Raw genomic sequence first — 15,000 nt, 5'->3', positions numbered from 1 at the left:
TTTGTTATTATTTTATTTGAGCACTGTTTTCTATCAAGTTGATGCTAATGATGCTGATAATCTCTCCAGTGCTCCCACTTTTCCCTGGGAATCTCACTCTGAAAACCAAAGTTTAGTTGCCCCAAATTTTCCTCTACCACTCATTGTAAGTTGCCTACTATAGTTGCTTCTTTCCAGTTGGCTGGCTTGATGCATTAACCCAGATCGACAAGCGTATGTAATTCAGGCTGACAATAAGCCCCTGTTTTACATTTCTCTTTTTTTAAATAGGCATTTGCAATATTCTGTGGTATGGCAATCCACAATACGGTGATGTATGAGAATGTGAACAAAGCTATGGCCAAACAGAAGGTAGCACTGGAGGTAAGACATGTTCTCTGAAGTATGTTTCCTGTCTTTTATGAACCTTCTTGTTAATGGCGGTCATTGGCCTTTGTTCTTGCAGGTTCTATCGTACCATGCCACAGCTCCTCTTGAAGAAGCCACCAAATTGAAGGTCTTGACTTTTGTTTGTCTGAATTTTAATAATTCTGGTGGTGTCATGAATTGTCTTGATATTACTGGAACCACCGATAGCCTGACATGCTAGTGTTACATGATGGTCCACATTATACTCAGATTGTGATTATTGATTGGCATTAGTGAAGGGTTCATTTTGAACATTGCAATATTAATTAAAGTGATCAACCATAGAAGAACCTGGGGCTGATCTCCCAGGGGGTAGTGGGTATCTATGGCAACCTTGCAATGGGGCCACCACAAAAGGTACTGACACAGCAAAGCTACCAGTGGAGCACTTAAAAGTTGGGAAGAAGGACAGACAAATAACTGCTGCCAAAATGACCTTGTGAAGAAGGCAGCAAGGAAGTGAGTGCAAACGTTGCTATAAGGAGTTCCCTGGGAAAATTTAAGGACCAACCATGTTAAACATTGTGCTAGGACTGGGAAAGAAACCTGCTGGGTGATAGAAGATTTGGTTCAGATATGGCTCTTTTGTCAAAGCTTCATCAGCCTGAACAATCTATGAAAGGTTAAAGGCCTTGTTACAAATTTGTTATTGGATGACATGCTGCTGTACCATTAAATTTTTGTAAGGGTTCTTTTTAAAGTCCATGGAAATATCTCTTTCTCTCTTGCAGTCTTGTCCTCTTCCATCGGTCAGTTCATTTCGACTATTGGACTTTAGTTTTGATGATGCATCCATTTGTGACCAAGACACACTCCTAAGTACACTGGCAATGGTGATAGACCTCAAGTTACATGAACATTTCAATGTAGATTACCAGGTAAACATTTGTTGTGATTTCAAGTTTGTTTTTTTTGTATTGTATGTTGGGGGCAAAGGAGCCCATTCCCTGCTAGCAGAGGACTCCTTTGTACTGGCGTTCGCTGGGCTGAAACTCACTCTGTTGAGCATGTGTGGCGGTTACTTAGGAATTGAATCCTCGCGTGATACTTCATGTTGAGTAGTCTCACTTAAGAACAGCAGAATTACTGGAAAGGAATGTGCGAGACACAGTGGGCTCAAATCACAGTCAGCAAACATATCATGGGGCATGTGGTTTGAAGAGTGCTTGCCAAGGTTGTGGAACCCCTCTCAGAGCACCAAATAAGATTTTGGAATGTACATGTATCAAGGACTCACCCTGCACTTTTAACGACAAATGCCGTATAAACCATCCTGTATTTTCATGGACCAGTGCTACAGATATAATTTATTAGATTGGCTCTAAGAAAGCAGAAACATTCCCATAATTGATTCAAAGTTCGAGTGAGGCCTAACATGACTGCGAAGTGTTAGATAGAAGTGTTAGGCCTCACTCGAACTTGGAATCATTACTCCAAATGCTACTGAAGGACAACAACAACGTAACTAGCGATTACATTCCCATAATTATCTAATCAATGAACAGTTTTGGTAGAAGATTATTCAAAGCTGTTACATGTACAAGTAATGTGTTAAGGGATCAAACAGAAACATGCTTTATCATTAGAGAAACAACATCACTTTCACTTCGTGAGTTAGCCTTATGTATCATAATAGATACTGATGAAATACCAGGATTTCTCGTTTTACTAAAAAATCATATGTTGATATCTTCACCGCATGCAGTGAACATATCATTTTTATCTTTCACATGTGAGAATATAGGTGTCGTCATGGTAACGAACACGATTAGCCAATAACATGCGAGCTTTGTCTTCATTGTACATGTAAGGTGCTTTTGTGCTTCAGTATAATGCTTCTCTACTACATTAACATTGTTATTGCAAAATAATATCATGATTTGCTTTTCATAACTTTCATATCTGGTTTTACACAACATGCATGTTTTAGTGGTTGGTGACCACTTTTCTCATCATTTTGAAATGAAAAAAAAAAAGTTGTTTTAAATCTGGACATTTCATCAATATCTAGCGCTCACTTGTGAGAGATACTTTCAGCACTCAAACATAAAATTTGTATCCCTGCGCGGCCATGTAATATCCTCTATTTCTATTAATTGCAGTTACGGTATTATTAATTTTATGTATATACATGTATGTATACCTGACAACTCCAGGTGGCTTTAACAGCATTCAAACCCACGACCTCTGTGATACCAGTGCAGTGCTCCGATCCACCAGCTGAGCTACATGTATGAAGCCACACAGTTGGGAGCAGATCAATTTGTTGGGCTCATGTGTTGCTGTGAAAGGACTCAATGAAAGTTTATTGACTCAGAGATAACATTAACACTATTAATTGTGATGTTTGTTAGGTTCTTTGTCGCTGGATTCTAACGGTAAAGAAGAACTACAGACCAGTGATGTATCATAACTGGAGACATGCATTTAATGTTGCACAGACAATGTTCACTATTCTCAAGGTATCTCCATTGCAGTGTGTAGTCGAACACCATTATAAGCATTTATAACCATCATAAGTGTATTTTGTCTTGTTTTAGTTGTAAGGAAACAACTTCAAAGCAACTTTTAAACTATGTGTTAGTGGCAAAAAAATGAAGTTTACGTGTTGTTGGGGGGGGGGGGGGGGGAGGAGATTGCTGGTTAGTTACTGATGAGCTAGCACTTAAGTAACATAGCAATTGTTGGAAAGGAGAGGTTGTCAAATGACAACGCTTTGTTCCAAGGACCTCATAATTAAACACTATCTTATATAGCTATAAGCATGATAAAAGTCAGACAGTGCATGGGGTAACCAATGTCAATGCGTCTTGGTTTTATTTTGTCAACAGGTTGAAGAATTCAACAACCTATTTAGTCCTGAGGAGAAATTTGCTTTGTTGGTGGCCTGTTTATCACATGACCTTGATCACAGGGGAACAAACAACTCATTTCAGATTAAGTAAGTAGTCACCTCTTTGCCACCCCTCCTGACTCCTTGCTGTCCCTTGCATTCTCCTGTCCTTCTCTGTAGAGTAGTCTGTTTTCAATCAGTTTCCCACCTCTCCTTCAATGGCTTACCCCTCTCCTTGCACATCTACATCCCACTCCACCATCCAGGCTGTGGCAACGGCCCTGAGTGCAGGGAACTTGCGCAGTGTGATGCTATTGCCACTATGACATGTAGTTGGTCATCTATTTCATGCTAACCCACCTACAGAAAACACAAACCATGTTTAACTGTTGTAAGCTATTGTTTGGAAGTGGACTGTTATTCCCAAATGGTGATTTGGCTACATTGTAGCATGAGGTTTTTGCCCCCAGCTACTTTGACTCCCCTTCGCCTAGCATCTTTCCTCACACCACCCGGTCTCCCTACTTCTTACTTGTCTTACAAGGCAACTTCAATTAACTTTATAAATTCTTAGTAATGGCCTTGACAATGACATGGCTATTAACTGTGCAAGTGAGTACTTACTCCAAACTTTTATTAACAGGAGCGCAACGCCATTAGCAACGTTATACAGCACCTCTACCATGGAACACCATCATTTTGATCAATGTATTATGATCATTAACAGTCAGGTATGTGGTTTGATATTTGCTTTGGAAGCTAGCTGAGCCTTGAGTGCAGTTTGGAATGGCGATATATGGCCTTCAATGTTTTTATAGACTTGTGCATTGTTGCACTTGTATCTAGGATGGCACCAAAATAGGTTGCAACAGGCTCAGGATTAGAGTAAAGGTTTCTCTTAGATTGATGCAAGGATATTTTTTATGCACTCTTGAGAAATAGGGCTAGCAGAAGCGAACACCTTGTGCCTTTCTTTAACCCTTTTGACTCCAGGGGGTTCTCCGGCCGGTTTAGGCTGGTTCGGGTGTAAAAGGGTTAAACCCATTCATGAGTAAAATCGTCTGGCGTTAGACATAGTAAAATACTAAGTCTGGCTGGTCTAGGCCGGTTTGGGTATCAAAGGGTTTAGTTATTACCCAGCCAAATTTAATGTGCTCTGGGAGATTATTCCAGAGCTTAGGGGTACAAACAGAAAAAGCGTGATCCCCATACGTGTATGATTTGAAGCTTGATTGAGGTATCAATGAATCAGTGAACTTGGGTTTAATAGTTTTCGGTTCAAAGCGTTAGTACTCATTTAATAGCATAACTTGGTATGAGTTTTTCTGTGTGGAATTGTTTCTGACTAATTTGATAATTTTTTTCTTGAAGGGCAATGAAATTTTTGGATCCTTGTCAGCCGAGGAATATAACGCAGTGATTAAGCTTGTAGAGCAAGCCATCATTGCGACAGATCTGGCCTTGTATTTCCAGTAAGTCATATGATAATCATGGTAAACTAATGTTTTGAAAGTAATAGTTGATATCAACTTGACCAAAATCATTTCAGGAGCCAAATACTCAGTTAACCCAGAGAAACGAATTAGTAACCCCACACAATTTTGGCAACTGTCACGCTAGGAGTGAAACCTTTTTTAGCAACTTCGTAGTATTCTGAACCCAACAGCCACGACAAGTTATGGAAAGAAAATTATTTGTATTTAGCCAGAGTAGCAAATTTTAACCCAACCCACATTAATTTTGGTGACTATCAGTCATGGGTTCAAAATCCTGTGGAAGATGCCTGATTTTTTCTGGTGTCAATATATATGAGGCAATTTTTTAAATTGTCCTGGTAAGTGTGAGGACCAATTTGACATTTTAATTTTAATCTGAGGCGATAGTATCTCACTTTTTCATGTTGAAATAACCAGGACCAAGCAGAAAATTTTTAAGCAATGGTCTTACCATTCGGGCACTAAGGGAAAAACACGGGAAATAAAGAGATTATGGAATGACTGTTGTTTTCACAAATCACAGAACTTTATGAGCAGGCATTTGTTTGAGACTTTCTGATTGTACAAAATGTACATGCTTTGCCTAGGAAGAGGACAGAATTCTTCAAGAAAACTGAAGCTGGATGTGAAGATTGGTCGACTCTTGAAAACAGAGAACTTTTAAGGTTTGAACTTAATTATGTGATAAAAAATTAGTTTAATTGATACCAAACTTCCTGTCATTTAAATACAGCGTATAATATTATCTCTTCCTTGATTGGGTCACCCTAGGGCCATGATGATGACAGCATGTGATTTATCGGCAATCACGAAACCCTGGCCAGTACAGCGAAGGGTGAGAAATTTATTACTTTTATTATAATTGTTAGTATAATAATTGCATTTGACATCAGGAGAATGCAATTTCTATTCTTGGGTATCCTGTGCATAGGGTGCAGTTTGGCAAATTTTCATTTTTTCATTCATCTGCTTTTTCAGCACCATCTAATGAATTACGTCATACATGTAGGTGCATTGATATGTCATCTGCGCAAATGACGATTGTGCGCCTCATAATTGTTTGGTCCTATAAGATTGTTTCTTTCCATACCCTTTTCCTTTGCGTCCAAAGTGAGTGTTGAAGGCACTTCAATAATCCGAGATTACTAGTTATCATGGTTATTATGTGTGGTGAGCATCAGTACCTCCTGCACCTAAGACTTATGTAACTACGGGCTATGTATTGTGGGTAAATTGTTTGCTGTACATCAAATCAAACAGGAAAATACACAGTGAATTGGTTTTTTCTTTTCCTCTTTTTTTTACCACTCATTAATGTTGATATTGGTAACATTGGTCACACATTTAGCTCACAGTACTGAGTTCATTAGCCATATTCCTTATTTTTTCTAGTTCAAAAAAATATTTTAAAACTTAATTGATTTGAGTAGCATTAAACTGAAAAGAAAGAAAGTTGTAACCTACAGGTACTTGCCAAGATAAGGCGGTCTGTTAGGTATCTCTGAATCTTGAAAACAAACTTATTAACATAGGAGGACAAACTGTAGAATACAGTCTGCTAAAAATTAAGGGCTAATCAACTTGTTCATTTCTGTCTCATTAAGAGACAGACAGAACATTTTGAGTCTTAAAAAGTTAGTCACAGACTGTATAATATAATCAATATAGTACTTCTGTCTTCCATGAAGACTTCGATAAAAGTGAACAACAGCTCCCTCGATCGTCTGTCGACTTTCAATAAACTGTCGCCAACTGCTGATAAACTGTTGGCCGACGCATTACAGATTACTGACAAGGAAAAACTCATCCTGTACCATTGAGGCGTCACAATGATTTTTAACGTTATAATTATTGGAATTTTATTCTTGGTCATGTTGCTTTCTTATAAAATAGAATGTCAACTAACCTTCTTAAGAATGACTTGTAATAATGGGACATTTTGAATTAGTATAGGAAATTGTGATAAATGTCATACGTCTCTGACATGCATTCTTTACTTCTTTTGTACCTGTTGTTTTCAGCTTTTGTCATTCATTTTCTTTCCTCCAGACTGCTCTACTTGTGGCAGAGGAATTCTTCCAGCAAGGTGACCTTGAGCAACAAGAATTGAAAGCTACACCTATGGCAATGATGGACAGACGCAAGAAGAATGAGCTTCCTCAGATGCAAGTTGGATTCATCGATTCTGTTTGCTTGCCACTCTACAAGGTTGGTTACTGTGGGCAAGGGGAAAAAGTTATTTTAAATGGCCAAACGGGAGCGTTTGTTTACGTTTAATAGTTGCCTGCAGCTTTTTGAAAAGGTTTTTTTTGTCTTTCTAAGTTTATAGTGAGGTCAACATTAATTTTGGTGTGGTACAATAATGTTGCACACCCCACCCTCACTGTTTGTTTTTGTTTTCTTTACCCCTTAATGATTGTCGGTAATTTTTGAAGTAAGCCCCCTGAGTTAACTTTGTGCCAAAACTATGTTCAAACAAGTGCTCTACAAATAGAAACAAATTTTGTAATCCAAAAGTGGATACTCCTTTTCTTCAAAATACCAGACAGTTTGAGTTGCAGAGAGTCAAGTGAGCCATCTGTGTGTAATGCTTTTGTGAAGCAGGAAAAATAGTCATGTATGAGACGGTCGCAATTATATCATTATGTCTTTCGCCTCTAATAAGCTGAGAATTTAGTGTGGGATTGTGGGTCTATCACTAACCGTACTAAATGGAATTTTTAGCATTCAAGTGACACGAGAACGAGCTAAAGTCAGAAATTGTTCTATCCATCCTCTACCCCGAATTTATCTGATGTACACAAAAATGCTAATTTGATCTGAATTGACTATTATTGTTAATTTAGAAGACTGAAAGCTTGATATGGATTGTGGGACTGTTTGAAAAGACAACCCAAGGGTATCGAAATAGAATGAAGGGGGTAGTTTCTAAAGGAACTGTGGTGCTGCATCGGTGGGGAAGTAGTATACAAAAATTTGGTTATATCAACGGAGTTGATAATGTAAATTGTCCACCGTACAGAGATTCTTACGGTGGCCAATTTACATTTATCTCAACTCCGTTGATAAAACCAAATTTTTGTATTGACATAGAACTTGAACCTGAGAATGTTGATTAATTTAACCCGTCACGTAACCACTTGACCACCACACCGCTAGCTGCTCAGGGATGATATTTTGAACACGATTAATTTGATAATGCTGTATTATCTCAGCAACAAACAAAATTAAAGACTGTAAAAGGTTGGTTACCAAACTTCACAACAAAGCTTAGCATTTTAAAATCAAAGCTTACACCTAATAATTAATCTATGTCTGGCGTGGCACAATGCATTTTAATCCAATGCTCCCATAAGGCAGCCCAGTATAATGTTAATGCATTGTAAAGAATCCAATCTACTGTCATGTTGTGCAGTGGATTGACTGACAAACTATTCCACATTGAAGTCTTCTTGTAGTGAAGTCAGAATTGCAAAATCAAGGCAATTGCTTCAAAGTTGTTTTCAACGTTCAGTTAGAAACATCTCTGTCACTTTTGCAGGCCTTTGCACAAATGAGTCCAAAACTCTCACCTCTCAAGGATGGCTGTAGAGAAAACAAACGACAATGGCAAAAGCTGGCTGATGAACATAAAGCAGAGGTACATGTACAGTACTATTTACAAAATTTATGTTAGTGTTTTGAACTTAAATCAGTCAAAGTTAAGGATTGATTGATGCATTTTTGCTCAGGGTCCCTCATATTGATGAGCTTCAGTGTCCCTCATGTCGATGAGCCTCAACGTGCCCCTCATGTTGATGAGCCTCATTTTTTGGGGCAAAATCTTGACATAAGACAATGTCTTCTGTTGGAAAATGGTTGCTAGGATACTCAGCAGATGCCAAGAAAGATAGCAAATTTGATGCACCCTCACGTTGATAAGCCTCAGTGCCCCTCATGTGGATGACCCCCATAGTGTCCCTTATGTTGATGAGCTTCATTGTCCCTCATATCGATGAGCCTCAGTGTCCTTTATGTTGATGAGCTTCATCGTCCCTCATATTGATGAGCCTCATAGTGCCCCTCATGTTGATCAGCCTCAGTTGTCCCTCATGTTGATCAGCCTCAGTGTCCCTCATGTTGATGACCCTTATAGTGTCCCTTATGTTGATGAGCTTCATTGTCCCTCATATTGATGAGCCTCATAGTGCCCCTCATGTTGATCAGCCTCAGTGTCCCTCATGTTGATGACCCTCATAGTGTCCCTTATGTTGATGAGCTTCATTGTCCCTCATGTTGATGAGCCGCATAGTGCCCCTCATGTTGATGAGCTTCAGTGTTCCTCATATTGATGAGCCACAGTAGAGAACTTGTGTAAGTGCTGACGTTGCCCATGCTTGTCACGCACAAATCTGTCACATTCTGGGCTGTTTACAGTAGCCCACTTTCAATATAAAATTATTAAAAGTCAGTCCTTAACAAAAGGCATCATGTCGAGGCTCTGGGGATAAACTCGTACAAGTCCTTATATTTATCCCTCAGAGTCTGGAGATAAAGACTTTTGTTTAGGACTCAATTTTAATATATCGAAAGTGGCCTATTCTATTCAAGTTAAGTGCAAAAAAATTAGATAATAAATAGCTTATTAGGTGTGTTGTTGTATAGTATCGCTGAGTATTGTAATATGGTACAGCTTATAAAAACACTCAATGGTACTACACACCAAAACATCTAATAAGATTTATATAGTAACCCAAGTTATTCTCGTATTTTGATTGGTTCTTGCCCATGATCTATTAGAGGACAGACGCACGATTGACGTCACCATCATAAACCAGCTTTTATGCAAATAAAGTTTACTTCTTTATTATATATAACAAATAGATTCCATGTTGCCGTGCGTCTGTTCAGTAATAGATCATAGAAGACGTCAAAATGTTCTAAGAACGTCAGTGACACACTCGGCTGTCGCCTCGTGAGCCACTTTTTTGTTCTTACCACATTTTGACGTCATCTGTGATCTATGACTGAACAGACGCACGGCAACATGGAATCTATTTGTTAAATATTTAGCTCATCATCCCACAGAATTTCACGTACTAGGGTTGTGAAATGTGGTCTGAGGTTTATAGTATCGTCGTTACCCAAAAAGAACCAAGGAACCACGTGACTTGTCATTTATCCAGCTCACATGTTTCATTTTTTTTTGCGGAGTTTTCAACCATCGTTGTTCACATTGCTTCTGCAGATTGAAAATCACGTGTGGAGAAAGAGATGAGATTGGAAGTAATGTAAATACTGAATCTTCATTATTTTGTTCTTGTCTTTGTATAGCCTTAGCTGAGATGTGCATGCATGATATAGGTTTTACCTAGGTATGTGAACTTTTCACTCATAATTAAAATAAATTAAACAAATAAAATATATTGGCTGTGCAGTTCATGTCATTATCATGGTCAGTTTGTTTGTTATTAATATTGCCAAATAATTATTAATAATTATTTTTTTGAATGAGGATAAATTAAATTCAATAATTAATAGTAAATTTAAAACTAACGAGGACTTCTTTGACTAATAATAACCATGGTGATATTAACAAGAATAATAAAAAATTGACGATAACTTTGATTTAAATAGGGTTAATATTAATTTAAAGCAATAACAACAACTTGAAAACGATAACCAAAATAATTTTCACTTTCCTCTCACTCTAACACGCGAAGAAAATTCTATGAATTGTTATTATAGAGTACAATTGTTTGGTTTTTCTTTTAACCTTTTCTTGGTCTTTGATGGCTTGTCTTGTTGAGAGCACATTGAGACATCACTGTTGTCAAATTAATCATTCGTTGCTCAAGTGCTGGAAACAGCTTGTTTCTTGTTGTCCATTTTGCCTCTGAGAATTCTTTCCTGGATTGCATTTCAGGTTCTTATGGGAAATGAATCTGGACTTGCATTGTATTGTTCTAAGGGACCTGTGGTAACATTTCGTTCATGCAACCGATAAATAGGATAATTATTATTATTGTATGTTCTAAAAAGCAATCCATGTAGATAAAGTATCCACGAATCGAATTTTCCACAGTGCGGTAGATCGTAGCCAATCGTGTGGTTGTAAAAAGTAATGTTATTTTTCGTTGCATAGTGAAATGATCCCGCAAGATTTCGCTTTGTGTACAATACTAAGTCTTTAAAGGGCGGATTAAAAGTATTCTGTTTCTGCTAATGTTCTAGTGTGGTCGGTAATAAACATCGTTAGCAGTGCATCTTGTCTTCAAGTGACCTGTAAAGTATAAATGGGAATTAAAGAAGGTTTAGAGTGAAATGGACAAAGGCTAAATAAACCATCTTTACTATTGCTTTTTGCCTCAAACTGCAAGTGTGTTCGTGTCCCTTCAATGGTGCAGACTTGTTAATTAATACGGCCGCGTGCCTAATCGAGTGCCTTAAAACCAGGACTTAAATAGTTTTGGCAATCGCAACAGAGAATTGTTTTCGTTTCGCCAGAACTAAAAACCAGTTCGCCCCAAATTTAAGTCCATTCGTCCGATCTGAAAAGAATAAAAGTTAATAGGCATTTCCGAGTTCATATCTCAGTCCGCCTCCTTTTCAAAGCGTGTCTAAGTGCGAAGTTTCTCTTATGAAAATTAGTTTTCATTCATAACTAGAGTAGAACTGATTACCATCGCAAAAACACGGTACTTAGACTTGCTTTCAAGAGAAGGCAGACGTGAACTCGGAAATGGCCTTTTTGGTCTTGTTATTACGTATAGGCAGAACGGACGGACAGGCTTTGGGCGAAACGAACTACTTTAGCCGAGTGCTGGGACATGAAGATGTGATGAGGCACTCCCATAAAGTCTACAAATACCTATTTTACCTTCAAATGCCACTGCAGAACATTTCAAATTCCGTTTTCCGTGAATCTTCCATTACTTGTGTTACATGTGAACCTAGGCAGTTACCGGTACAAGATTTAAAATTACAGGTTCCTGGTTTACCCAATTTATTACTACGACTCACCAGTGCGAAGATTGTTTACATTACTCGTGCATTAACACGAAAAGTAAAGTAAAAAGTAAAGTGGTGCATTTATATAGCGCCTTTATCACAAGTCTCAAAGGCGCTTTACAATGATCAATTTACCCCCAACGGACTGGAAGCATATACAGGCGCAAATTGCAGCCGCTTCTAAGCAGTCCATGCATGCTGGTACTCATTTTACCGACCTCGGAAGGATGGAAAGCTGAGTGAACTTCAGCGGGAAAGAAGGTCGCCAAATATTCCATTCTCGGCAGAACCGGAAATGGAACCCGGGACCTTAGGGTTGGAAGGAAGAGATCTTACCACTGCGCCAACCCCCTTAAGAGATAGCTTTGGATTTTTCAACAATATATATCGCTTTAATCTAACCCAAAATCATTCAGATAGTCGAAGCTTTATATTTATGACTCATTTCCTTTGCTTTTTGTGTGTCACCCCCCTAACATTGATGCTTCCAAATTGTCATGTTTGAAACACGCCACCAAGGTAGCACTGCCGTTTCTTTTCAAACTAGCTGCGTTTTGCCAAGCGCAACCTTTTGAGAGAATTCAATTTTGAACAAATTTGTTTGCGGCTATTATTTCCATTGGTTTACAGTTTACTCTTTGTTGGATTTAGAGGTTTTCTTTACGTAGCCTTTAAGGCTTTAAGACATTGTTTTTTCCGTTAACACTAGAGCTACGAGTTTAGTTAAAGTAATGGTAAATTCATCTCCGGGTTGCAGACAAGGAAACCAAGCCAACAATTTCTGTAATTTGTTGAACCAATTTACAGTGCTGGTGGCTGAGTTCAAATGTAATCACTGGAGCAACTGTTCACTGTCCTTTTCATTGGTACTGGAATGCAATGGCCATCACCTTTTTGGGAATTCTATTTAATGAAAATCATTGTAAACAAAAAAGTGAAGAGTTTGTGAATGTCTGTCTGTCTTTTGACGAATTCGAGTGAAATTAGTGAGATGTATTCAAGTTTTACTTCCCGAGTTGTCCTCTTTCTCTTCTCATAGACCGAGTTTCATTCGAGTGTCGTAAAACCAAAACTAAAGTAATTACTTTGGCCAATCAAAAAGGACGGGGTAGTCCGGTAAACCAATCAAAACTCGAAGTAATTTCACGTAGCCGACACAAAGCGCGGGAAAATATGCACGCGCGAGCCACGATTGGTTTTGTTTTCACTTCTGCTTGGGTGAAAAAAATGGCGCGAGAACTTTAAACCAATCACTGAGTGAAGTAATCATAGAGCGGTTTTCAATTGAGTGTCGAAAGTAATTAGCGAATTGCTTTGGTTTATGATTACTTTACTGAGTGATTGGTTCAAAGTTCTCGCGCCATTTTTTCAACCAATCAGAAGTGAAACCAAAACCAATCGTGGCTCGCGCGTGCACATTTTCCCGCGCTTTATGCCGGCTACGTGTAATTACTTCGAGTTTTGATTGGTTTAACGGATTGTCTCCGTCTTTTTTGATCGGCCAAAGTAATTACTTTGGTTTTGGTTTTACGACACTCATTTGAAAACCGCTCTAACCCAGAGCAATTCGCTAATTACTTTCGACATCTATCCACAAATACGCGTAATTTAATGCACGCCTAATATTAACATGCAGCGCCTTTTCAAAGGAACCTCCACTAAAACAAGAAAGTAACTTTAAACCACAGAACATAATGTTTACAATCCAAATTGTTTAAACTTTTCACAATGAAAGCGTTTGTATCCGAAAAAGTGAATTTCAAAAAGGCTTGTTTTGGCTGACAAATTTCCCGGGCGCCGCCATCTTGAATAATTGTGACGTGTCGTGGTTGACCTATTGTGTCAGAACAATAGGGCAACCACTGCAAGTGACAATTATTCAACATGTCGGCGCCCGGGAAATTTGAAAGCCAAAACAAGCGTTTTTGACATTCATTTCTTTCCGATTCAAACGCTTTCATTGAATTTTGACTGTAAACAGTATCGTATAAACTCTTGTTCTTAGGCCATCGTAGCTTCATTAGGAAAATAACACAAACAGCGGTGATAAACATTGTATTCCAACGCATTTTTATAAAACTTGACGTTTCGTATGCTAGTCAACACACATTTTCAAAAGTGACCGTTACAATTTTTAAAAACTATATATATATATATATCGTAAACAATAGGGGTCTGGAACCTAGACTGAGAAAAATGATCTGCAGCAGTACGTGTCTAGACATAATGAAAAGTAATAGCTAAAACAGCAATAACTTCTCACTACTAATATTTACATTAAGGGAAGGCTTTAGCTCTTGAATGAACAAAGTCTCCTTAACTTTACAGTGAAAGTCAGTTTTTCCGGACGCTAAAATGTCAAAGTGATCCCATTTAATGTCGTGGCCAGTGGTTTTCACATGATCAGCAATGGCTGATGAATGGTCACTTTTAGATAGGGCCTTGAAATGTTCTGTTTTTCTGTCGTGGAGTCTTCGTTTTGTTTTGCCAACGTAGAATTCATCGCAGTTCCAGCAGGCAGCTTTATAGACGACTTTGGACCTCTGAGATCGGTTCAAGCGATCTTTGTATGGAAAGATTTAGCGTCCGGAAAAACTGACTTTCACTGTAAAGTTAAGGAGACTTTGTTCATTCAAGAGCTAAAGCCTTCCCTTAATGTAAATATTAGTAGTGAGAAGTTATTGCTGTTTTAGCTATTACTTTTCATTATGTCTAGACACGTACTGCTGCAGATCATTTTTCTCAGTCTAGGTTCCAGACCCCTATTGTTTACGATATATATATATATATAGTTTTTAAAAATTGTAACGGTCACTTTTGAAAATGTGTGTTGACTAGCATACGAAACGTCAAGTTTTATAAAAATGCGTTGGAATACAATGTTTATCACCGCTGTTTGTGTTATTTTCTTGTAAACAGTATGTTCTGTGGTTTAAAGTTATTTTCCCGTTTAGGGGAGCATAGACCTCTTTCATAATGGCGGCCAAATAAATTATTCTTTTGTTTTAATGCTAGTAAGCCCTACTAACCTCGCGTCGACGAGCAAATTTCATTAGAATATTTGTTTTAAAACGAGGGCAGTAGGTCTAATTACCATAAATACAAAAGAATGAAAAGTTGGTCGCCATTTATGAAAGTGGTCTATTTGCTACCTATTTCTAGCAATGACGTTATTAATTACAGTTGTTAGTTTGTTTTATTTTTCTGGTGAGGCTGAAGGCAGCTGTTTATCTTTCCCTGAGGACCGGAAATTAAGGAAACACTTTGTGACGT

The 15,000-nt window shown here is 38.1% G+C and overlaps 1 protein-coding gene across 3 annotated transcripts in view; it reads left to right on the top strand.

Annotated features, from left to right (window-relative positions):
- Positions 1 to 11,074, top strand: part of LOC137999643 (dual 3',5'-cyclic-AMP and -GMP phosphodiesterase 11-like) — a 44,935-nt gene extending 33,861 nt beyond the window's left edge. For 2 of the 3 annotated variants that reach the window (XM_068845486.1, XM_068845484.1), the window contains 13 exons: positions 271 to 363; positions 446 to 496; positions 1,140 to 1,286; positions 2,763 to 2,870; positions 3,240 to 3,349; positions 3,885 to 3,972; positions 4,613 to 4,713; positions 5,325 to 5,402; positions 5,509 to 5,572; positions 6,787 to 6,945; positions 8,279 to 8,377; positions 9,965 to 10,007; positions 10,643 to 11,074. In XM_068845486.1, the coding sequence (XP_068701587.1) occupies positions 271 to 363; positions 446 to 496; positions 1,140 to 1,286; positions 2,763 to 2,870; positions 3,240 to 3,349; positions 3,885 to 3,972; positions 4,613 to 4,713; positions 5,325 to 5,402; positions 5,509 to 5,572; positions 6,787 to 6,945; positions 8,279 to 8,377; positions 9,965 to 9,994 (1,128 nt within the window). In that variant the 3' untranslated portion in view covers positions 9,995 to 10,007; positions 10,643 to 11,074. Of the gene's footprint in view, positions 1 to 270; positions 364 to 445; positions 497 to 1,139; positions 1,287 to 2,762; positions 2,871 to 3,239; positions 3,350 to 3,884; positions 3,973 to 4,612; positions 4,714 to 5,324; positions 5,403 to 5,508; positions 5,573 to 6,786; positions 6,946 to 8,278; positions 8,378 to 9,964; positions 10,008 to 10,050; positions 10,092 to 10,642 lie in introns of all 3 variants that reach the window. The other variant, XM_068845485.1, reaches the window with a different exon arrangement.
- Positions 11,075 to 15,000: the final 3,926 nt, after the last annotated feature.

Source organism: Montipora foliosa, chromosome 4 (genome assembly GCF_036669935.1).
Source record: "Montipora foliosa isolate CH-2021 chromosome 4, ASM3666993v2, whole genome shotgun sequence".
NCBI classification, from domain to species: Eukaryota; Metazoa; Cnidaria; class Anthozoa; order Scleractinia; family Acroporidae; genus Montipora; species Montipora foliosa.
Note: the sequence above shows the minus strand (reverse complement) of the source record. Positions and strands in the feature narration are given on the sequence as shown.